General features: G+C 37.3%; 2 protein-coding genes across 2 annotated transcripts; both read left to right on the forward strand.

Moving 5' to 3' along the window:
* The first annotated feature begins 1,931 nt into the window (after window positions 1-1,931).
* LOC139118079 (ATP-binding cassette sub-family C member 5-like) lies at window positions 1,932-10,751 on the forward strand. Its single transcript, XM_070681374.1, has 9 exons — window positions 1,932-2,061; window positions 2,698-2,856; window positions 5,409-5,556; window positions 5,733-5,963; window positions 7,561-7,734; window positions 8,505-8,652; window positions 9,188-9,336; window positions 10,177-10,284; window positions 10,503-10,751. The coding sequence occupies exons 1-9, from the start codon at window positions 1,940-1,942 to the stop codon at window positions 10,749-10,751; spliced, it is 1,488 nt and encodes a 495-aa protein (XP_070537475.1). The 5' UTR covers window positions 1,932-1,939.
* A 177-nt stretch (window positions 10,752-10,928) lies between these two features.
* Window positions 10,929-25,084, forward strand: LOC139118269 (ATP-binding cassette sub-family C member 5-like). Its single transcript, XM_070681539.1, has 15 exons — window positions 10,929-11,189; window positions 11,347-11,550; window positions 11,900-12,281; window positions 12,904-13,091; window positions 13,199-13,351; window positions 13,998-14,127; window positions 15,515-15,797; window positions 19,233-19,419; window positions 19,924-20,013; window positions 20,883-21,072; window positions 21,504-21,663; window positions 21,892-21,970; window positions 22,366-22,479; window positions 22,832-22,996; window positions 24,648-25,084. Exons 1-15 carry the CDS (start codon window positions 10,992-10,994, stop codon window positions 24,747-24,749), a joined length of 2,625 nt encoding a protein of 874 aa, XP_070537640.1. The 5' UTR covers window positions 10,929-10,991; the 3' UTR covers window positions 24,750-25,084.
* The last annotated feature ends 869 nt before the right edge of the window (window positions 25,085-25,953 follow it).

Below are 25,953 nucleotides of genomic sequence, written 5' to 3' on the forward strand. Positions count from 1 at the left end.
GACAGGTAGATATCGAGTGCTTAACGTGATCCTGTAAGTTGAGCAATAACCTGTCTGCAGGTGATGTACATGGAATTTGGTACAATGCGTGACGTAGATGTACATCGCGAGCCGCTAAGCAAGTGCTATATAGATCGAATTGTACGCAGACGGAGTCTATGCCCGCATTGGTTAAAATCTGTTATATAACTTATCATAATATCAAAATTTGCGTCTCCGATGTATATTTGTGGTTTACACCTTGGTTTAAGCATTGAAAAAAGGGAAAAAAGATTTTTAAATTGAACGACCATTCTCGAACTGACAATCGGAGCCCGGGACCAAGCTTTGTTACAGAACTGTAACATTAGAAGAGGGCCGGTGATAAATAGTTGAAATGAAGGTTTGACCGAGCGTCATTATAAGGTCTAGAGCTCTAAAACAAGATTTCAAAACGTTTACGTTGCTTTATGGATATATATATTTCTAATATAATATTTCTGATGTCGAAATTTCATATTTGTAAACACTTCTGCATTTACTTATTGAGTTCCATGCTAGTTGAGGGGCCTGATTTAGCCGTGATATATGACTATTTTCCCAGTGTGAACTCTTGTCAAATCAGAAAAACGTTTTGGCTGCCTTGATACTCTGATGTACTTTATTCCTATTAGAATTGAGAGAGAGAGAGAGAGAGAGAGAGAGAGAGAGAGAGAGAGAGAGAGAGAGAGAGAGAGAGAGAATTTGACCCATACTATCACCTGTATTTTTGTTGAATGAAAGATAATTTTAGCCAAACAATACAAATATTTTTAAAAATACAATGTCGTCCATTATTCTTAATATGACCATTTAAATGGAAATATCTTTGAAATCTTCCAAAAAAATCTACTGTGTTAGCAATTTGATCTTTTTTGTCACGGAATCTGTATTTAACTCGTACAGAAATATGACAGAATATGTAAAAAATAGCAATATTCAGATATCACTCAGACGTGACCTCACGAATACCATTGTCATCATTTGTACCAACGTTCCACATATAAGACGTCATACTATTTTGACTAGATCTTGCAGTTTTCGTTTCACGAATTTCACACTTCAAGCTCATTTTCATAATTCTATAGAATGACGTTAATACTGCCATAAAATCGCACATTGAACAAGTCTTACCTGTACATAAAACACCGATGTGAACCTACCTACCCACACATACACACACACATACATACATACATACATACATACATACATACATACATACATACATACATACATACATACATACATACATACATACATACATACATACATACATACATACATACATACATACACACATACACACATACATACATACATACATACATACATACATACATACATACATACATACACATACATACATACATACATACATACATACATACATACACACATACATACATACATACATACATACATACATACATACATACATACATACATACATACATACATACATACATACATACATACATACATACATACATACATACATACATACATACATACATACATACATGTCTTTCGTCATACAAATGGCTACAGACAGAAATAGAAAGAGTCGGAGTAAAAGATATAAAGACACGCAGAAAGGTAGGCATGCCGATGACGGACGTCGACTCATTTCAATAAACTACAGCGCTATTCATAGAAAGTAGATGCTAAATCCGAACGCTACATCATGCTCGTTTTTGGTTAAGGTCATACTTTACCAGTGTATAGCATGAGAAAGTTCTGGAACGTTTCAATTGGTCTTGCTCGTGCACACAATTGCAGTTTATCAGGTATGTGGCATTTTTATCAGTAATCGAGTGGTTTACCACGTATGTGGCATTTTTATCAGTGATCGAGTGGTCTTACATAAGTAAATGGCGATATTTGCTGTTTTTAACTTTCAGATAATTGAAGAGCCGAGATGTCAATCAATCATGATGAACGCTCTCCTATCTACAGCAGCAGAAACAGACTTATTGAAGCTGATGATAATAAAGAGAAGCGAAGGAAATTAACCACTCAACCAATAAAGGACGCCGATTTGTAAGGCCTTGCTCAATTGTTAACAGTGCAAAATTTCGATTTGTTATCTTCAGCCCACAACAAAAAACTTACCCTAAAATATTGAACTGCAAAGCGAAGTCCAAGTCTTCATTGAAAAAGGACTGGTCCGAAAGCGCATGTGAGGCAACACATCACCACTAACACTAGGCAAAATGTTTTTATAAGTTCAGTATTTTTTCGTATAAGGACATATAAGGAACACAACATTAGTTGTATACCTATTGTATATATTTGTTCATGGAAAATATCAATACTTTAATATACGTAATGTATATCTTTGTAGAACAAGAGTATCCGAAGCGCATATCTTTGTGGACCAAGTGTATAATGTACTTATGCATTTTATTCGTATACTTAGTGTATACTTAACATATTTGAGAAATAAACAGAATCAATATATGTGTATATTACCGTTTATCAAGCATTCTGCCTAGTGTCATATGTAATCTTGAAATGTACTACAGCTTAGCTCGGGCATTCAGTCTTTCAAATTTTGATTCCGTACCTTTAGCCGATAGAGGGTAATGCTTGCTGTACAATCACGTTCCAGAACATATCTCAAGTTTTTTGGTTACGATGACAGCTTTCAAGTGCGAATTTTTCCTCTGTCAACAGCAATAAGAAACAGTTCTCAGAGGAAGATTTTGGACTTTTCTCTTACCTTTACCTAACATGGCTAACTCCTCTTATAAAGAAAGCATACAGACATGGCTTGAAGTTGAGCGACCTTTGGGTATGCACAGAGGCTGACTCGGCCGAATACAATGCCAGAAGGTATGTGAACAGCTTCTTCATAGCTTCGAATTCTTCGTATAGTCTTCTTATGATGCATTGGCTTTCTAAGATAACGTGAACGTTCACGGCCTTTTTGGGAGAGGCAATTATAATGACAGAAATTGCTAGGAATGCATATTTTATCTTGTGATGAAGTTATCATGCCTTGTAATTCTAACTGGTGACATATTGCCTAATACTTTCTAAAAGTCAATTATTCTACTTCAGAGTGAAATAAAAGCCCCGTTTTAGTTTTCAGATATCTTTCAGCTGAATAACAAGGCTGTGATGGAGACCAGTAATTCTGCCGTTATTGTCCTTTGCCTGTATGTTTAGAGATTGAAAGTATACTTTCTTTTGACATTCTAAAAGTGAAGTTAATTTCCGATATAGCTGATTACCATACATGCTATGTCTGTATTGCCATTCTACTATTGTTTAGAGAGTACCGGTGTAAACCCGTATTTCAACATGTTAAAACACGAATCATATTTTTGAACCAACAATATCAGGCCTTGGCCTAGTGAGGGACGCTTCGAGATAAATCTCAACAAATATGGGGCGTTACACTCTCTCACCCTTTTAATAACCAGCGTCCTCACTGGTCAAAGCAAATGACAGAGCACGGAGATAGCTGACAATTGCAGTTTTCTTGAAATAAAACATGCGCATAAATTACATACTGGGTCGATACCCGGATTCTCCATCAATTTGTTGCGCTCGTAGTAAGGAGAATACAAGTTGAGGTACCAGTCTGGACCGTGATGCTTTCAGCAACTGAAGCTGACACGCCAAGATGTTGATTGTATCACCACTTTACATACTAATAGAAGATGGCAATGTGGCGTTTCCGGTCTCAAAGTCTGATCTTGTATCTGTCCGTAGCTTACATTCTCTTCAAGTTATATACATTTCTAAACTTTAGTAACCAAAAAAGTTGTCGTCAATATGAAATGTTCATCACGTGATTACTTTTTAAGATTAAACAAGATCTCATCATGGAATATATCGTTCTCGATTGTTCTCAATGAAATCTTCACCAAAAATTAATTAAAAGTGTGACGTTATATCTCCTTCTCTTACCAACTTGAAGGAACCTTCACACGCCTTGGCCACGTGAGGGTCGCTTCGAGATGAAATCTCTACAACAAAGGGCGTTACATAAGTTTGGAATGCAAAGTACAGGATATTCCCGAGATAGTCAAACTTTCGTGTATGTCATTCAAATAAGTGTAGTTCTATTTTTGAAAGCAAGTGACAAAATGTTCGAGCAGACGATGTAAATACCTTTGTAATGTAATGTTATATTCGTTCTACAACAAGTCGTACATCATACACACATTATAATGAACGATTTACGGCGCTCGACGCTGTACTCACTTCAAGTTTTCCCTAATACGCTCACAAATTCCTTTTTAAAGAGATGGTAAATTCGGCATGTAGGACGTCCAAGGACATGCATAATGATTTGAGATGAACTGACGGGTACGGCTACTTTATCTACATTGCAATCATACCTGATGTAGAGTTGCTCACTTTGTTCGCTTCGCGGCCACTCGATCGGGCTAGCACTGTCTTGAATGCTTGCGCGGCGCTACTTTACTTTAACCCGATTTTTGGCGGCCCTAATAACTTTCACGAAGGACTGATGTTATTTTTCACAACCCGAAATATCATTCATTTTACGCGCTCCAGCGTATGTTTTATATCCACAGTTGTACTGAACAAATACAAATGTCCTTTAAATTCTGAAAATCTGTGTCGACATCTTAACGTTAAATTGTTCGCTCTGAAAATTTACCGAAACCCCTCCCTTAAAATCGAATGGCCCAACAGCGGAATAATATCAATAAGTGATACGGTTGCCATCAATCTTTAGCAACCAACTTTTTATGAGTACAGCGAGGAGCAAGCAAGGTTGACTTCTGTCGATTTCATCGCTAATTTCGGAACTTCGCTGGGAAAGACAGTCATAACCAAAGTATGCATGTAAGATAAAGGGGTTATTACACGAGGTCTGGTCGATATAAAGTCGTATTCTCGTGATGTGTTCGCATTTTGACAAGTCAAAATACGTACTTCCTGTAATAACTGTTTATCACATAAAACAATAACGGGTGCATCAAACAGTCATCTTCACGTATTATACCAGCTAACATGTAATCAATGTAAGCTCTTGAAGGTTACCATTAAAAGCTCAATTTCGGAGGTACATATGGCATATAGGCATGTCAGTTTCTTGTTTAGTGAATGCGTGTTGAGCGAGTTGACGCTTCGAATGAATTTCGAATGCAAATCAATAGCAAAAAAATAAATAACTCTTCAAAGACACATTTAACTTATTGAAGGGAAGATAGACAAGCGCTTGTGTGAAGGTAATACTGTAGTAATGATAATGTACTGTTACAAACTAGCCTCATTTCAATGTGATGATAATAATAGTCTTCAGCAATTGAAATTAATAATCAACATTGAAGAAAGGAGTCCATCAGGGTTCATTGCTGCTGCTTAAACAGATACGCCTTTTATATCCCATTCTCATTTACCGATAGATTGGAAGAACTCTGGAAGGATGAAGTGCACAGAAAAGGAATTCATAGAGCATCTCTACCATTAGTGTTTGTCAAGTTCACAAGACGGCGATGTACCATTGCTATAGGTTGTATTTGCTTCTTCTCTTTGGGATCATTCTTCAATACGGTAAGAATAAAGGCAGTAAAATCTAAGTGTTGACACTATCAGTCGTTGGGAAGTCAGTCTCTCTGTCTCTCTGTCTCTCTGTCTCTGTCTCTGTCTCTCTCTGTCTCTCTGCGTGTCTCTCTCTCTCCCGTTATTCCGTTGCAAAGGTGATGAGTATGTTTTCGTTTTGCTTTCAGATGTTGTTACGTAAAATGATCGCCTATGCTCAGAGCAGTGAGTCAAATGTACGTTACGGCTTACGGCTGGCCTTTGGACTTGCCTTGTCAGAATTAATGAAGTCAATAGCACTGAATTCTTCCCAACTTATTCAAGTCAGGACTGGTCTACAATTACGATGTGCTATCTTGACACTTATCTATAATAAGGTACTGAAATTTCGGAACCTTCAGGGTAAAACTATTGGAGAGGTAAGTTAATCGATTTCAAGGGTTTGCCAAAAGCACGTTTGATCGAGCGTTCCCAAAACAGTTTACTTGTTCGTTGATTCGAAAATAGCTTAAGGAGCATGTGGACAAGAATTCACGAAATAACTGTTTTCTGGGCATTTTCTGCACAAATCATACTTCATAACGACGAAACCGAAAATAAACTAGAATGCGGTGCGCACTGTCGAAGTGAAGTTGTGATATACGTGAGATAAGGTGACAGCATAACTGCATTGTTTTGAATCAATTACCTATATTAGAGGAGGCATCATGGGCCAGTGGCTAGAGCAGTGGACTCACGATCAAAGGATGGCGAGTTCGAGCCCCGGCATGGCTGTGGTGTTGTGTCCTTGAGCAAGGCACTTTATTCCTTATTGTTTCTCCCCACCCAGGAGTGATGGGTACCTGGTAGGACAGAGGTTGTTATGTGTGCGTTTAGCTCTGCTGCGCTTATTGGCTGCACATGTGAGCTGTTTTTTGCTCCCCAGGGAGTTGAGTGGTATCATATTAGGTCCAGTGAACAGGGGTAATAATAATTGTAAAGCGCCTTGATCACATGTACTTGTGGATATGCGCGCTATATAAGAACCCAATATTATATTATTATTATATTTCATAAAGTTACCTGTAAATCATACTCTTTCGCACATACATAATCTGGCCGCTATATATATTTCTTAGAGTAGTAAATTGCACAAAACATGTATTAACCTCATAAAGCACATCTGGAAGTACTGACTTATAATAAGCTCTTCACTAGAATATTTTATTACACAAGGGATTAACTTATACATAGTAAATATCAAATCATGCAGTATGCGAAGTTAGTTTCATTTTTGTTGATGCAGTATTTACGTTCCGATGCGTAACGAATTACGCAAACATTAATTAAGCTTTTATTGCATAATTGTCAAGAATAGCTGTATTGAAGTTTCTACAATACATGTGTTGAACTTTTACCGAGAGATTATTAGCGTTGTCTTGTGGTTGTTTGTGCTAGACATAAGACATCTGGGATTAAATTAACATATTCTGAGTGGTTCAATCACTAAATATGCCAGTATCACTTATAGGGTATAATTAATTACTCATGTGCCATAGGTCATTCTGATCATTTCCACTCCAATAAGGCCGTCTTAAGGTTCAGTTAAAGGTAATGTAATGCCATTCACAAATTGTAAATACATGAACAGAAGTGTCGTGAACAATAACTCGAAATTCCTTTCAGCTGACGGCTCCAAATGTTTTCAACATTTGGTATCGTTTGGTTAGCTGACCAAGAGACATCAAATGTTTGCATAAAATGTATTTCTAATGATCCGAAACAGGGTAGCATATGTGTGTATTGTATTCAAAAAATCAGAGGGTCATATATAATAGATCAGAACAGTAATGTGACAACATGCTTAATCATTCTAATTTCTGTACAATCGCTGGCAGAGACCCTTGGCAGAACTGTTCTAATGTTGATGCATGATATTCAATATATGATTTACATATTTGTCGCATATCAGTCAATGAAGGTCATAATTCAAACATTGTTTTAGTTACAACAATGTTCTGTATACTTTTGCTACAGATTATAAATGTATTTACCAATGACGGAGATCGCTTGGTCGACGCTTGTATTTATGTACAGTTTGCTTTCAATGGACCATTCATTATGCTTCTGACTGTGATATATACGACGTATGTATTGGGTCCAGCGGCTCTATGTGGGAATTCTCTGTTTTTCCTCACATGGGCATCGCAGGTAATGATCACTGTCTCGTTATTTCCTTTCCTTGAGTGTTTGAAAGTAATCTATGTAAAACGGCAAAACATGATAATATCAAAAATTCAGTATGCTCCGTTAATGGTGAAGTCCTATAAATGATGCGAGTTACATCAAATTAGGAAAACGTGCAAGATGTCTTAAAGGCGTGTTGGTCATAAGTCTGTGCAAGAACAATTACGAATGACAAAATATTTCGACAATGTAAAGCACGACATATATACCCATAACCCAGTAAGTGAAGTTGTTACAGTACAGATACACAAGGTCCGTATAATAGTTTGCCATATATGGACATACGGGCAATGAACACTGCAGTGCCTAATTATTAAAGATTTTCTCATTTCCTTTCTGTGAAACGCCTGTAAACAACGATGGAGTACGACAAATGTTTAATCAATGCAATGTGTAAATCATATTGCAATGCGCTCACGAAAAATTGCATATAAATGCTGAAGGTTGCTCAGCATATAAAACAAGTCCCCTTTTTTCCATTTGTGAAAGATCGAGTCTCATCATATATAAAAGGGCCTTAATCAACTTTACTATCTCAAATATTTTGTCCTCCGCTGTGATAGTTTACGTTGAAGACTATTCCTGTCGCATGACATGAACGCCACCTATGCATACTGAGAATCTGTTGTAAGGTAAATACTAAGCTTATGTTTCTAGATGTTCAACTGGGCAGATCAGATGACATCAAATTTTATTACATCAAATAGCGTTTGTGACCCCTTTTTCATTTGCAGGCTATGTTTTCACGACTTCTTGGCTCTTTTCGTTGGAAAGCAGTCAGAATCACTGATACCAGAATACGTATGGTAAGCGAAATGACCAATTGTATCAAACTTATCAAGATGTATGCATGGGAGGAACCATTTACAAAGAAAATTGCAGGTAACGTAGCTATTTGGGTGAATCTATCTGTTCATGACCGTTGTATGTGAGGGTAAATATTATATTGTAGTACTTGTATAAACGCCATAATCAACCATTACTCCACAGGTCGGTCCACAATGCTGCAGAAATAGTGCATATGCAAATTTTATCAAAAATGATTATTGCCTTTGAAATGAATTGCTCTCGGCCTCTCTAAGCTTTTAAGAATACAATACAATACAATACATAACTTTTTGGTGTTTGCTTCATATCATGTGATAATATGACATCCTTTGATATTGCGTTGGTGGCTGTTTTTGTAAAAAGGAAGATTTTTGTTTCAGTCATTTGTACAATATCAAACTTTCAGCATTTTTCTGGAATTGAACACATTATATTTTTACGAAATTACTTTGCTTGTCTTATTCCAAGTAGCATGATTTATGTTGGTATCAGAAAATAAAGCAGCATAACATTGTTCAATCATTCGAAGCGAGCACTGTCCTTCAGATTCACTACCCACGAAGTCTAAGATGTTGGTTTATATATGTAGGAATAAGACAAAAGGAAAAGAAAATCCTGGAATATGCTGGATTCGTGGGGAGCATGAATTCGGCTTCAAATGCAATGATACAGGGTGCTGCAATTGTTGTCACATTTGTGATTCACATGGCCCTGGGAAATGATCTAAACGCAGCTTCGGTAAGTTTCACTCTTCCTGATATTCTCCGGATTTGTATACCCGTCATAATATCGTGTTCATGCACAGTCCATTGAAACCTTCTGAAAAGTCTAAGGTCAAATACTGGTATAAAAATTATATTTGGACGGTCCTTTGTGGTCTAGAAACGTCTCAGATTTGACACTGACCTGATTGTACGGATTAACTTTATCCGCAACAAGAAGTCTGAATTGACCTAGCCTCTCGAGAAATGTTCTGAATGCCCTCACGCGACAGGTATTTGTAACTTATTCCATCCGACTTGCTTTCGTTTTGGCGGCTGCACGAACTATACTGGTCCGATGAACAGGTCATATTACTGATTTCAGTGTACTCAGTCGAAAACACACAATGAATGCTGAACCAAACATGCAGATACAGCCATATTGATGGAAAATAACTGTAATATAGTTTCTGCAAAGGGGCAGTGTGTAAGGAACTTGTAGACAGCGGCAGACAAAGTTGCATAAGGAGAATCTCGATGCCCTGCTTGGAAGAACAGACTCAAAACCAAAGACAAGCCAACACGATATCGTTCACGACCACCATCTTGCAATGCTATACGCTTGGTCGTATAATATTTTCAACTGGAGATGGCGCATTAAGCTTGCTCGGCGAAAACATAAAAACAAGGACCTAAACTTTGTTTTTGTGGACACACACAGACTCAAATTATTAACCCTCTGTCTTGTAAATTTTACCCAGTTGGATCACGATAATTAAACAACCGTGTCTTTAAAATGAAAGACACGATTAAGGAAAAGATGCATATTTTGATAACAGACTTGATAACAACTTTTTCGATTTTGCTCAACCTAAAGGCCTTCGCTGTCGTGGCAATGTTTGCTCTTACAAGATCGGCACTGATTGCAGCGCCAAGAGCGATGAAGTTATTAAGTGAAGCCTATGTTGCGGCTAAAAGGATGCAGGTACAGATTATAATTATTATCCGTGCACTTGAAAAGTTCAGAACATAATGATTTGAGTGTAATAAATTTTGAGTTTTTGAGTTTATCCATATGCGTCAAGAGGATATAACACAATACTTCAAAATATTAATCTTTGAAAGAACTGCAAATAATATAATGTCATTTTTCAAACATAGGAAAATGTTGAACTGTTTTGGTTTCATTTATTTCCTCCCAAGGTATTCCTGCAGACAACAGAGCCACAATCGCATAAACTCAAACCCGACGATGACCATGTCGCCATAGATATTACCAAAGGAACATTCGCCTGGGATCAAAATGAACAAAATGGCGACAAAATGGAAAAACCAGACGACGCCGCCGATATTCGTGACGTTGACAATTACAGTTCTACAACAAGTGTAAACGGATTATTTAATATTGACCTAACTTTAAACAAGGTATTGTTCAAGTATCTATTTTATTGATAAAGGCTACAATAAGTTAGTCTGAACTATTTCCACCTTTTCTATTTTACAACTATCGGTATCATGGCGATGTTGCTCTATGGAGCACATAATCACCAAAATTTCTCCATTGAAGGAAAGTCACAAACATTATTGCAAAACGATAAATGCATCCATTTTATTTGGCAGGGTCAAATCATCGGCGTCTGTGGTAGTGTTGGGAGCGGAAAGTCATCCCTTATTTCAGCCATATTGTCACAGATGCCATTAATATCCGGGGACGTGAAGATCGACGGCACCATGGCCTATGTGTCTCAGCAAGCATGGATATTTAATGACACGCTCAGAGAAAATATTTTATTCGGAAAGTCCTATGAAAAGACACGCTATGAAGCTGTAGTGTTTGCTTCGGCTTTGGGAGAAGACATGAAGGAGCTGCAAAGTGGAGATCTCACAGAGGTATGATTAGATGTTAAGATTTCGTGAAGCAAAACTGCAAAAACCGTATTGAAATGTTAGTAAGTGTATTAGTATTTGAACATTCTGTTCGACCATAAGTATACATGTATGTTTTAGTATCTCTTTATGTTTAAAACAATTACTGGTGAAATTACAGATTGGGGAGAGAGGTATAAACTTGAGTGGTGGTCAGAAACAAAGGGTTAGTTTGGCAAGAGCTCTCTATGCTGATCGTGACATCTATCTTCTTGATGATCCATTGAGTGCAGTGGATGCTAAGGTCGGACAGCATATTTTCAATCACTACATCAAGGAAGCCCTGAAAGGAAAAAGTGTGATTTTCGTTACCCATCAGCTTCAGGTAGGTAACTATGCAGACTTTTCTTAAGTAAAAGACAAATTTTTTATCCACAATGTTATGATGACGACAAAGGAACAGCACAGTATTCAAATCAGTTGTTAGTTAGTGCTTACTGAACTGAAATGCATTGATGTTATCAGTTATTCAAAATAAGATTGATGCTACATATTGTAACTCATCATAATAGCAACACAGTTTGCAGTAGCATTGAATCAGACGAGAATTGGCAATTATTACGTAGATTTTTTGGGTCATATAGAGCCAAAATTTATGGTAAGGTTATCATAGCAAATGTTATGTAGGCATAGCTTTTTGAAAATGTAATTTCTTATTGTCCAATGTGAATTAGTATCTCAGTGGTTGTGACAGCATTTACGTCATGAAGGACGGTCGAGTTCTGGAATCTGGAACTCACCTTCAACTTGTAGCAGCTGATGGTCAATACTCTGCGTTACTCAAGACATTCCACTCTGATGAAGATAAAAACGGCGCTGTTGATGACACCCTGCATAACGATATCGATGACAGTAACCCCGGAATTATTCACAAATCCAGCAAAAGTTCAGAAGGAAAGACTACGTCACACAGGCGTGAGCATCAGACCGAAGAACAGTACGGGAATTTTGAAGAGCGAGGCTTAAGAAAATCAGGACTTCATAATCAAACAAAATATGAATCAATGGGAATAACAGAAAGAAGTATTAAGTTTTCTGATGGTGAAGACAAAGTTGGTGAGTTAAGCGCATTAGACGCTACAATGAATAGCAACATTTGTGCAAGGTCACCGTGACTTTACTATAAATGACGATAAATTAAGAAGCAATGATACTTTCAGATTATCGTAATTAGGCTAACATGATCGCTGCCTGTAAATTGTCATAACATGTTAAGCTTTGAACTTGTTGGACTCGGCTTTGTTTCAAAAAGAGTAATGCAAGAATATGCATTGAACATGATATTCAAAATTTAGCAAAATACCTCATGGGCCAAAATAACAAAGCGAACTCTTTAAAAATTGACGTATTATATTCAGACACTTTCATAAGGGTAAATGTAAATTTATATGAGTAATAGCCTTGTCTCAGAGTAATATGTAGTACCTGATCTATAGAAATCATGTAGTTTGGAAAGGCCGTATACTGAAAAATTCATCCTGGAACATTGAATTGTTTACCCATGCGCGTCTCACTAGATACAGGACTAAGGATCCTTTCTTATTGATGAAATACTATGGGCGAATTACATCTTTCCATGAAGCTCTATGGAGGTTCACAAACTCTTGATATATTTTTATTAAAATCACTCATACTTACATCAAGCTTTTGAAACGAAAATATATTTATCAACATATAGGCAAGCTGATGACCGCGGAAGAACAAACAGAGGGCAGCGTTAGTTGGAAGACCTACCACTGCTACGTGAAGATGGCTGGTGGATATGGAGTTGCTCTTTTGCTTTTGCTGTTGTTTCTTCTTGCAACGGGCAGTACCGCAGGCTGCACCTGGTGGTTGGCATACTGGATTATTCAGCTAAAGGAAAAGGTTAGATTATGTTCTATAGAACGAATTTTTATATCAAGTGATAAAATAAAACCCGTTTAAAAACAAAAAGTGTCAAACCTTCTTCTTAAAAAATCTTGTTTTTACAGGGTACGAATACGGCAATAAATGGTACCGAGGAAGCTGATGTCACTATTAATGAACAGGATGATAGAGATATGATGTTCTATGTGTATGTATTCTTAGGTATACTGGCTGCCCTAATACTATTTACTGTCCTCCGATGTCTGGCATATGTTAAAGTAAGTGTCAGTGGTCTTTTATATACATGATATTCCGAAATATGAAGTCAAAGCAGGTCTAATTATCAGTATCATTCACGGTCACACCTTGCTACACTTGACCACGGCTGAATAATTGTCTAATGTATTATGTACTCAGTGTTTGCGCTTGTCAATAACTAAGACCTGACTAGTCGTATGAGTTTGACCTTGTAAGTAATCTTGTATAATTGTTCAGGATACGTCGCTACAATGAGACTGCTTGTATGAACGATCAGAACATAATATTTTGGTAATTCTAGTTTTCGCCTTTTGGCGGCTTCGTGCATTTTTCTCAATTCGAAAATTCTTGAAAATCTCATTTTTTATTGCTTTTTACATCAAACATTTGTCATCCTAGGGAAGCATTGGTGAGTCACTGCTCTTCATGAGTTAATAGAGTCTGTTTTTATCTTACAGACATGCTTCTATTAAATGGTTCGATCGTTTTGCTCAGCTTTGTTTGACGTCACAATGAAATTATGTTCTTTCTGGTTATGACAAGTTTTGCATTGCAAAGCATATGACAATCATGAGAAAAAAGAGGCATGACTGATATTACCGGATAGCATTATTATTTGCTTACGTTTTATTGGTCACCATCGAACACATTTAAATTACTTTACAGGCAACCTTCCATTCATCAAGTAATTTACATGATCAACTGCTTAAAAAGGTCTTCCAAAGTCCAATGAGTTTCTTTGATACAACTCCATCAGGCAGAATTATCAACAGATTCTCCAAGGACCAGGATGAAGGTGAACTTAAATTAAATTTGACTACCTCCTATTATAAAGAAGGGCTTTGTATATGACACATTCTGCTACCTTCGAGAAAACAATCATAACCTGTTTGTTTGACAACCGGGAGTCCGTGCATCTTAAAGTTTCGTCTGTGGAAAATACGATAGTGCCTTTTGCCATAGACTTTGTCATTTTTGTGAGTAGGGCCAAAATAAAACAATGTTTCTTGTCCTTAACATTCAGCAAAAGTGATGCGGCGACACAGTTTTCTTTTTGTATTTTTCCTTTCTTTTTTAAATTTATTCCTAACAATGCTGGTTTGGTACTATGGATGCAACAGTTATTGTGTCTTTTATCACTGCATAATACTTCCGTTTTGTTTTCAACATTTTTGGACATGTAAACAGGGATATCAAGGATAGCTGTACTGATGAGTATGTACCCCCCCAGAAAAAAGTCATGACACGCAGGTTCTGAAATGAGGCGCGCGGTGACCAGACGCAATCTTTTTTTGGCTTCGTATTTCGTCAAGGGAAATTAAGACCTTGACCATGACAACGACATTAAGATTTGAGTTGCTTTGGTAACTTATGTGACATACAGATATCGGTACTAAACAGACAAGAGCTTCGATAGCAATACATCATTTCACCGAAAAGCATAATTGTTATGCCTCCATGCCGCTGCCTTTGTAAATTTGTTTCCTCTGGTAGTCAAAACTATCTATACAGTTTTGCTTTAATTTCGTAAGTTTTGCTGAAACGTATGGCATACACAATTTTGAACTATCGTTTGATGTGATTGTCAAGAGAAAGTTAGCCCTGTATGTTGAAACCATAGTGAATATGTGTGTAGCAAATGTAGATATGACACCCAATGAGTATCTGAATATCAGAATACTTAGCAAGGGGTAGCGTTATGAGCTGGTGTGTGGTAATTTGCATTAAAAGTGTGACCTTCACACGTTGACAGTGTGGCTGTCTGATCAACACTTATTTTCAGTTAGCATTGAACAACCAATAAAGCTGCAGACTTCTACAAAGTTTAAAACACGTACAAACTAAACCAACGAGAGTCAACAATTTTTACTAGATTTTTGTCAATGAAATCAACATCCAGTCAAATTAATGGTGAGACTGGAACAACATTGGGAAGGTGGCTACGTTGAAATTAGTCTTGTCTATCAACAGACTATATTTTAGTGAATGCTAGGTATCTAGGCTGTTTACAATCAACAGTAAACTCCTGATGTTCAAATGTCCGCAACTTAGATGTTATGGCTCTTACAATAATGTGCTCTTCAAGTGTTGACTATTTTTTCTTCTCCAGCATGACGAGTGCAAGCAAGAGATTTAATGTGACAATTTTCAGTGTTGACAAGTTATTCTTTGTACTCTTTCAGTTGATGTTTCGTTGTCAAGGGAAACGGAGGACATGCTGACCACTATGAGCACCGCCGTTTTCTCATGTCTGTCGATACTGATCGTGTTTCCATGGATGATGATAGCCTTGATACCTTTCGCCTTGATAATCATATTCACCTTCAAATATTATCATCATGGACTGCGTGATTGCAAACGGTTGGATAGCATGACCCGATCACCATGGTTCTGTCACGTCACTTCTACAATGCAAGGCCTTCCAACGATCCATGCCTACGAAAAAGAAGATGACTTTAAAGCAAGGTGAGTTTGTTTTCCATCCTTTGTCTCCCGTTTATGAAAACACTCGTCAATTTGTTTCTTTCTTGATTATACTCCTGACAAAGGATCGCTCGGGTTGCAAAAACACTTCTAAAAATAATGATTTTGAATTTTTTAATTGTACTTCAATGGTCTTAGAATTTAAGTTAATTTTATTTACACTTACTTCACGATAAGATGTGGTGTTGTTTTAGTACTTGTCATGTAAAATCATGGACCCAAGAGAAAAACTTCTCTAGGGTCTATGGTATAATGCAAATGTAGCCAACCTTATTGGTTCCGGAGGGCCTGGAAGGGTTCCCTCGAACCATCGTTTTTGCTGGAGTTCTTTGGATATATATTTAGTCGGAATTTTGACTTCATCCCTAGGGGGTCTCACGCTCGATTGCATAATTTGCCCACAGTGCATTGCGGTAATAGCCACCCATAGCTGCAATTATGCGATAAACTGATCTCACAATATCCCAGTTTTCCAAGAGTTCTCTTTACACAAGACGCATTAAAAAACTGAATAAGTGTATAACACTGTCATAAATGTCGAAACTGGCATGTAAATTCAAACGTTTTGACATCATTTTAGATTTCCCACCATTTTCAAAAACTAATCATGTGACACAGAAAATAAAGATTACAACCACAAAATGTTGGCCATCGTGTGCTGTACATTCAAGTTAATGGAATCATGCTTGTTCTTTTATGATCCCGATGCGAAGGAAATACTGCTTTTCTGTACTTTTCTGTGTGTGTGTGTGGGGGGGGGGGGCGCCATCTTATGGGTGCAGCACTCGTTTATTATTTAACCTCTTAAAACACGCAGGCATGGTCCAAATCAGCGAGCAGTGATACTTCTATCCATGTCCTTTAGTTAGCACATTTACTCAACCAACTTTGGTTTGAAAATTTAATCATGAAAACAATGCATAAAATTATGTATGCCAGCAGTAAAGTTTGCACTTTGCTCAGTAAATGCTTCACGTCCATGTTTGTTAATGTAGTTTGCCCCGAAAGACTTTCGAACACTATTCTAATTCCTATCACCAAAGATAGAAATGGTTACATAACTGACAAGAACAACTATCGTCCTATTGTTCTTTGTACTGTTGCTTCTAAAATTCTCGAGTTAGTAATATTGCGTCATATTGAATCATATCTAGGGACGATAGATCACCAGTTTGGTTTCAAATCAGGCCACTCCACTAATACGTGTGTTTTTATTTTGAAGGAAATCCACTATTACAGAAGTTATGGCAGTAATGTATTTATTACCTTAATGGATGATTCTAAGGCTTTTGACAGAGTTGACCATTGGACACTTTTCAAAAATTTAATTCAACGTAGATTCCTCCTTTGTTGGTAAAGAACTCAATTAATTGCTATTCGTTGGGGTGCTCGAACATCGAATGGTTTTGCTATAACAAATGGTGTCAAGGAAGGTGGTATTCTGTCGGCTAAGCTTTTTAATATTTATATGGACGACTTTAGTGTACTCTTAACAAATTCGAATACAGGCTGCAATATCGGTAGTGTTTTTGTAAGTCACTTAATGTATGCAGATGATATTTGCTTAATTAGTCCTTCTGCAAAAGGTACACAGAAATTGATAGATGTTTGCACCTGCTATGGTGGTATACATGACATCATTTTCAATAGCAAAAAGACTAACTGCATGTGTATTTTTCCAAATTACGGTAGGATTTATAAAATTCCTTCTGTGTATCTCAACGGTGTTAAATTAGATGTTGTTTCTAAGATAAAAATACCATTGTCTTTTCTGATCGCTTTAGAGATGATGATGACATCGAGCGACAGACGAGGTATTTTTACATCTCAGCAAATTTGTTACCAGCTATATGGGGGACCACTCTGGAGTAATTTTGGCTTTTACGCATAAATTGAAAGTTGCATACAACAATGCTGCACGACTCTCATTGAATTATTAAAAACGGGGTAGTGCAAGTTCAATGTTTGTAACCAATAGTATCAGTATGTTTGACGCTCAAATGCGTAAGCAGATTTATGGTTTGAGACAGCGACTTTTGAACAGTAGTAATACAATTGCACGTATATGTGACTTGCTGTACTTTAAATCTGATGTAGTTAAGGTTTTGAATAAGCTTCTTTTTGTTTGAATGTTTGTCTTTCTTTTCAACCAATATGCAGAGAACATCTTTCAAAGAGTCTGTAATAAGCTTTCACAAAATGTATATGGATATGTTTGTAACCAATAGTATCAGTATGTTTGACGCTCAAATGCGTAAGCAGATTTATGGTTTGAGACAGCGACTTTTGAACAGTAGTAATACAATTGCACGTATATGTGACTTGCTGTACTTTAAATCTGATGTAGTTAAGGTTTTGAATAAGCTTCTTTTTGTTTGAATGTTTGTCTTTCTTTTCAACCAATATGCAGAGAACATTTTTCAAAGAGTCTGTAATAACCTTTCACAAAATGTATATGGACTTTTAAGTCCGAGATAAAACTTATAATATAACATAATAATTCGCAGCTATTGGGGCCTTAAGCTACATGCAATGTACGTGCCCAGTCAGAGAAGGGCTACTGAATTTACGTCATTTGCAAAGGTTGCGTGCGCATGCGCGTACATTGCATGAAGCTTAATTAAAAATGGCTGGTGTGCCCAGTTAATTTCAGCACGATTTCTTGCCAGTAGCATAGGGTATATATGATATCAATTAGGCAAAAGAAGCCTGTAGATCGATTGTTTATACAACCCATCTGACCGATGACCAGTTTTTATCATCGCACTCGCTCAAAGTTTGCGGATTTATGAAATCGGATGGTGAAAAGCCTTCACATATTGGGTTTTCGTCTGCTTTCAGGAGTTTCAGAAGTTCTTTTTCTACTTTGAACCTCACACTAAGGGAGCCGTTATTCTTTACAGCCTGGTGGTGGGTCAAAGGAATTAAATTTGAACTCCGAAATTTGGAGTAACCCTGCCACACTTGATGAATTTGAGTTACCCCCTGTCTAACACAGAAATATTGACTGACCCCAACATAGATACATATCTACATAGATACATACATAGATACATACATAGTTTACATTGATAGATACATAGATATATAGATACATAGATACATACATACATACATACATACATACATACATACATACAGACAGACAGACAGACAGACAGACAGACAGACAGACAGACCGATGCCAATGACTTACAAGAGAAGCTGTCTTTAGTCTATATAGATTTACTAAATGTGGGCAAAAAGTACTAATTAAGTAAAGGAGGTATGTTGGTAATGTTTTCATACAATTGTACCATTTTGGAGCTAGCCCCTCACAGTCCTCCAACCCTCAGGTTGTAAGTAATGACGGCTACCTGAGTGTAATATGATAACGGCGCATGACGATAATATATTTCTGTTTCCTCATTAACTTAGGTTCGCCAACCACATGGACAAGAATACAGTATCCTTTTCTTCATTTTTACTTTGTGGCCGCTGGGCAGGTGTTCGACTAGACACTGTCGCCATAATGACAGCCTTTTTGACGGGGCTGATGGCAACGTTTAGTCGAGGCATGGTCTCACCAACACTTATTGGACTTGCACTGTCCTATTCATTACAGGTAATTACTACCTTAACTTTCTTCGGTTATCAAACAGAATTTCGTCACAATATTTACATGGAGTCAAATACTGGTGAATTTTAAAGAAAACGACACTGGGATGAAATGCTCCTACATATCCAAGATACTCACACTGAACAGGTGGAAACTATATGTTTGCTCACTCAACCGGTCGCCCCAAGGCGGTAGTATGTGGCTCAATGATACGAATGCGTTGCTGCAGTACCGTGAGAATAAAGTTCTTGACCGCATGGTCGTCGCCATTGCAATCCCACAATGCTTGTGAGTGCGTCATTCACGTCACGGTCCTGGTTTCAATATTATGATAATAACCAAGTAATCAATACGTTAAGTTACGAAGGTACTAGAATAACTTTAGAATCTGTAAATAAATTAAAATGCGTCCTATGTTTGGGATGAAACATATACCTGTCATGGTAATTTCAAGTGCATTGACTTCTAGCAGTGTCAGCATTCTGGCTCACCATTGAACATGTTACTTAGTTCGCAGGTCAGTTTCAGCAAGGTATTCGCCTAGCGGGTGACGCTGAATCAAGGATGACGTCCGTGGAAAGAATTTACCACTACCTGAAGGTATTGTATCATGCGCTTTTGTGTGTGGAAATACAATTGAACGAAATTTACCCAAAAAGAAATTTTGATCAATATTTGTTTAACGATGCTGTGATAGTGATAACGTAATAGTGGTCATATTTTTTTCTTTATAAACGGGAATTGAATTTTGATGATGTAAATACCGTCCATAAATATATGAAAAAAGTTAGAATGATTACCTTCGATTCTTCTACTACTCCAAGTTAACTGATCTAAATGGGCATGAATGTCTCAAATGGTAACATTCCGTTTGAATATCAGATTTGGCTTTTCATTTTTGACCAGTGATACAGCCATAACGTTTATAGTTTTTATTTATTTCTTTCTGGCTTACATTTAGTATACTGCCAGATCAGTTTCTAGCTCATCTCTTCCGTTACCAAATTGCAACTTTATTAAGTGTCTTTCAGTTACAGAGGCGCCGATTTATAAATTAGGGTGATACCATCTTTTCGAAACATCACACCGAACACGGTTTAAGCATGTCCTGAAATCTGTTATTAACAATCAATTTTGATTTTTGTTCGTTTGAGTATATGCTATTTATTCCAAGATGAATTCGATACAAGCTATTTCAGGCACCCAATTGTATTTCTGACTTACCAATTTTCACTCTTTCAACCTTCTATGTGAAATTCTTGTTGAATTTCTTATTTATGTTTTATCACTTTGATTAAAATGTACCATTTTCATTATTGTGCAAGCATGTAAAGTTGATAACGATTTTATATTGTGAGACTGTCTTTATATCAATATAGAGGTGTACTGTTGTATTAGAGAAACGTACATTTTATTATATTCTACAAAATAAATAAAACATCTTCTTGCTTACTATTTACATAACAAAGACTCTAACACCAGAAGAACCATCGGAAACTTCCAAACATCGCCCACCTGATAACTGGCCTTCACATGGTAAACTTCAAGTAGAAAATTTGGCAATACGATACCGGAATAACCTGCCACTGGCCCTGAAAGGTATCACGTTTAATGTACACTCCATGGACAAGATTGGCATCGTCGGCAGAACAGGCGCAGGTATGCTGACCACGGATTTGGAATTTTTCCTTCTTAGAAGGAGTACGAAATATTTTACATGGAATGTTTTCTACTACAGGAATTTTACAAGAAACGTTTCAGTTTGGACTTGTGTGACTTTAATCAACGTGTTTTTGAAATTCACTTGATAAGAAAAATGTCAAGTGTAGCGAATAGCAACAATACGTGTCCTTTCAAACTGGCAATATTGTCATGGCAGTTATCACAATCTGTTTAAGTTTCATGACTTTTTGTAATCTAAGATAGTATCTTCTCCAAGCAAGTGATAAAGTCACATACAAAAGGCAAGGTGGGAAACTATTACGGTGAACCAGACATGTTGAAATGTTTTCTCCTAGTTCTGGTAAGCAAAAGGATGTCCACGAGACATGAAGCTGTGATTACATTCTTTATTTTAACTATCTTTGCAGGCAAGTCATCCCTTGGTGTGTCTTTATTCCGTCTTGTCGAACCAACATCTGGCACAATCCACATCGATGGAATCAACATAAGTGACATACGATTACACGACCTTCGGTCAAGGTTGTCTGTCATTCCACAAGACCCCGTCTTGTTCGTTGGAACAATCAGGTACATGGTCTTACAAAAATGATCGTGCCTGTTGTTTGCATGTGTAATATTACTACTGAATTGCGCTCAGCTTTCTGGCAGAGACTAAATCGGACTAAATCTCCATTACAGGCTGAGGACGATCTTGCAACGTGTAATCCTAGGTTGTAATTTATGTTTGAGTAAAAGACTGATTTCGTTATTTTTCTGCAATATAATATCCATAACATTTCACTTGTTATTTTTAAGATATAACCTTGACCCTTTTGATCAATATTCCGATGACGAAATATGGAAATCCTTGGAAAAAACTCACCTGAAAGACAAGGTAAGGAAAAGTCCTCCTGGACGTACATGTCCTGTTGATGTGAAAACGATGCAAGGGATGTTAAATTAATGTTAAATGTTAAATTAATGATGTGGTAAGGTTGATACCAGGTCCATTTTAGCCCCCATGCTCATTTAGATGTATAGTCTTCATTTCCATAACAAAAATAATAGCAATTCTATTGAATAAAATGACAATTGGTGGAAACGATTCGGAAGCGTATATTAATATTCAAAATGTTGTGTTTGATTAAACCATTGCAAATATTGCATATGGTCAATGATCATAATGCTTCTTAGGACCAATGTGGTGATATTGACGTTTTCTGCTGTTAAATATTGTTATAAATGCACAAGTTTAACACGAATGTCAAAACCTTTGATTACAATGTTCAGGTCGTTGGCCTCGAGGGAAAACTTGAAGCCCCGGTCGTTGAAAATGGTGAAAATTTTTCAGTTGGAGAGAGGCAGTTGATCTGTATGGCGAGAGCATTGCTGAGGAGCTGTAAGGTAAATGGTGAATACATTGCGAACATTTCCTCCACATCCCTTGGTGCAAATTGAAGACAATAACAGAGTTGATGGAAGAGGGATTTGTTCACAAAATGGACAAGGGAGTTGTCCGGTAGACACCAAATCAATTGTTAAATTTCGTCCCATGGTGCTTCTCGAGACAAAAAAATGAACGTAAGCAAGATTGCAAACATTGTTTACAAACGAGGAGCAGTGTTTATTGGCTGTATGTACATGACTTTAAAACTTAATATATTAGGGAATAGCAAATATGAGGTAAGAGTGACGAAGACTCTCGAGGTAGCACATTTCATTTATAGTACACACAACCACCCCTCTCTTTCTCCAGGTTTTGATGTTGGACGAGGCAACAGCGGCCATTGATACTGAGACAGACAATCTCATACAACAGACGCTGCGAGATGCATTTACAAATTGTACAATGCTTATAATTGCCCACAGGCTTAACACTGTTCTGAATTGTGATAAAATACTCGTTATGGATAGTGGAAAGGTAAGAGATTGTGTATTGTTTATGTACCACAGTTTACTTGCATCGAAGCGCGCGCGTACTACCGGTATTTGCACTGCAGTGCAATACCAAAAACATTATGCCATTCCTTTATGTTAATGAGTATTTACCAATTTTGACCCGGAACTATTTTTGTTTGTAAACACAAAAAATGCCGTCTGCAAGATTTCATTTCACTTTTGTTCGATGCTCGTTATAGTAAATGCTTGACATTACAGATTAAAATCTACGACAAAGAAAACAGCATGTACTTATTATAGGTGAGGATGATTTTAGTATCCGGAAGAGCAGTTTGTTTGTCAGCGAAGCAAAAACACTGACAACGGTCGACGTCCGTTTCTGGCTCCATGAATGCACGGCGGCCGCCGTACATCGAAACACACGTACAGTGGACTGCGGGCGCAGCGGAGACGTTTTTGCCAGTAGTTTTCTCACCGGACATTCCCTGTTAGATAGAATGTCACTTTTGCATATAAACAGTGAGCGCTTGTGTGCATGTGCCACGGTAAACACTGAAATTTGATCGTTCGACAAGTTACATTTACCGTATCTTACTCTTAAATTTTCCGTAAAAATCTTCAAACTGTTATTTGTATCGATCATTTAGAAGAATTTCGAGCTCAACATCAAAAAAATTAAAAGCGTTCCATGTTCAAAGTTCTCTTCGTTTGGCTATCTATGGCATGTTGCTACGTATGTGTACGTGTGAGCGATCGCAAGCAGAGTTCAAGCCCTTCGACGTTCCTCTTACGTCATCCTTGATAAACAAGTAAACAATAGTTTAGCCAATCAAAATAGAGGGTGTGGCGGCGTTGACCAATGAAACGTTAAAGCTGATTCGATGCCTCATTACAGTGATGTAAATGTTATATAACTCCGCAGGGTCGCCCTGAAGCCTTGACAGACAAGTAGTACGCACGACTAATCGTCGATTCTCTCGATAAATGATGCAAATAAAAGACAGAACATATAACAGAACCCCATGGCCCGTGAGTGCACGCGCGCCGTACTAGCGGTATTTGCATATTTGCTCTCGTGCTGCGGTGTATTCGGCTGTCCTTTCACTCGCTTCGCTCGTGAAAGGACTGCCGCCGAATACACCGCAGCACTCGTGCAAATACCACTAGTACGGCGCGCGTGCACTCACCGGCCATGGGGTTTTGTCATAACATTCGACATCTACAATATTTGGTATCATGTATGTCCCTATGAGAAGGCTTGCAAAATGATATTAAGCCAACGTGTTTCCGATTTGCTCTGAAGTAAAATTTCGTACATTATATTGAAAATTATAAAGGTATGTCAGCATTACAAATGATACATGAAAGTCTCCTCATTTTCGTGTTTTTGAAAAAGCGTGAGGCCGTTGAACTTTCACAGGTTTTCTTATGCTTGATAAAGATTTACTCGCCTCCTAATATACCAGGTCACGGTCCCTCAAGAAGTATAACACCATAATGATGCTTGACATTGATGAAGTTATGACAGCCTAAAATATAACTTTCAAGATATGTATTGTATGTTAAGAGGGTCATCAGACGGTTTTGAAATACTGTTAAGTGGGATAAGAATGCAATATAGTGACCCTATTACCCATAGCAGCAAATTAAAGAACTTTATCCTCTCGCTTCAGGTGGTGGAGTACGATAGTCCATCTGCCCTTCTTGCCAATCCTGAATCTTGGTTTAGTGCAATGATGAGCGCCACAGAGAAGGCAAGGGATTATTTGGCCTGAACTGTTGAAGAATATGAACTGAAGAGATGGTACCAAATTCATTGTTGGTATGCTAGTAGAGGGGAGAATAGTAGTTCCGGATTCAGTTTCTTAAATAAGCGTGTTGCCTTGTACCTAGAAAATTTAGTGCAATGAAAGATGATTCAATGATCTGAAAGGTATATTTGAAGGGATGAAACACACAGACAACAGGATAAGTCGTGACTGTTCCAGAAATTTGCATGGTGTTTTAGGTTTTAACAGTATAAACAATATCTGCTGTAGAAGTGTATCATTGCGTTTTATAGATGTATAAGACTTAGTTATGAATATTAAAATTGTTTATGGTGAATCCACAAAAAGTGTTCTTGAGTCTTTATTGACTTGCTCTTTCTGGCATTTGTCTGGCGAATGCTATATACGACAAAATGTATCCAAATTGAGTCTATACCTAAGTGTGGAAGGGGTATATTATAAATCAACAGTTGTTTTGTTTCTCTAGGAAGTATTATTATGTAGTTTAGCCTATAGTATCAGCAATTAGATTAAAAAACTGAGCGACTGTCGTCAATCAAAAATTAGGGGCCCGGGACCAAGCATTATTAGTGAGAATAATAGGAAGCATGCAAGCTTGGCTACGATATTAGAAGTGAGGCAGACGATAAAATGTGACAACGCTGGTACTGCAAATTATGAGCATAATGTTCAATAGGACAATACCAAAAGATTCAATTTAAAACGTTTACACGGTTCTTTGAGTTAGTTCCTTGTATTTTATCATAATTTGATTAATCTAAAAGCAAAATTTATGTATATTTATTTTTCAGAAGAATCTTTCTTCAGGTATTCACATTCTATACTAGTTTGGGAAGTTTTTTATCACTGTATATTAATATTTTGCGAAGGCCATAGCCGTCATGAGTTTCCGTCCAATCAGAATAACGCACGATTGACGTACTTGACATACTGATATAATATATTTTTCTATTAAAATTTAGGAATAATGTCGGCAGCATGAGTGTGGTATTTGATTAAAGTAGCATGCGCCTCGAAAGCGAAAGACTTCAAGTTTTGCTCAAGTTTACTTGGATGAAACTTTCACGGTTTCACTCATACCAAATCAAGAATAAAAATTCTAGATAACCGTGCAAAAGTTGGAACTAGAGAATTAAATACCATGGCTTTCACCGATATATAAAATTCAAAATGGCCGCCATCCCTGTTT

The sequence above is a fragment of the Ptychodera flava genome, chromosome 19 (assembly GCF_041260155.1).
Source record: "Ptychodera flava strain L36383 chromosome 19, AS_Pfla_20210202, whole genome shotgun sequence".
In the NCBI taxonomy this organism is placed as follows: Eukaryota; Metazoa; Hemichordata; class Enteropneusta; family Ptychoderidae; genus Ptychodera; species Ptychodera flava.

What these genes read in the sequence shown, in the direction of transcription:
- LOC139118079 (XM_070681374.1), top strand. Translation starts at nt 1,940, where the DNA reads ATGTCAATCAATCATGATGAACGCTCTCCTATCTACAGCAGCAGAAAC. An exon ending in AGGGTAAAACTATTGGAGAG is followed by an intron (nt 5,964 to 7,560) that starts GTAAGTTAATCG and finishes CTTTTGCTACAG; the next exon opens with ATTATAAATGTATTTACCAA. An exon ending in ATGATCTAAACGCAGCTTCG is followed by an intron (nt 9,337 to 10,176) that starts GTAAGTTTCACT and finishes CTCAACCTAAAG; the next exon opens with GCCTTCGCTGTCGTGGCAAT.
- LOC139118269 (XM_070681539.1), top strand. Translation starts at nt 10,992, where the DNA reads ATGCCATTAATATCCGGGGACGTGAAGATCGACGGCACCATGGCCTAT. An exon ending in CGTCGGCAGAACAGGCGCAG is followed by an intron (nt 21,073 to 21,503) that starts GTATGCTGACCA and finishes CTATCTTTGCAG; the next exon opens with GCAAGTCATCCCTTGGTGTG. An exon ending in CATTGCTGAGGAGCTGTAAG is followed by an intron (nt 22,480 to 22,831) that starts GTAAATGGTGAA and finishes CTCTTTCTCCAG; the next exon opens with GTTTTGATGTTGGACGAGGC.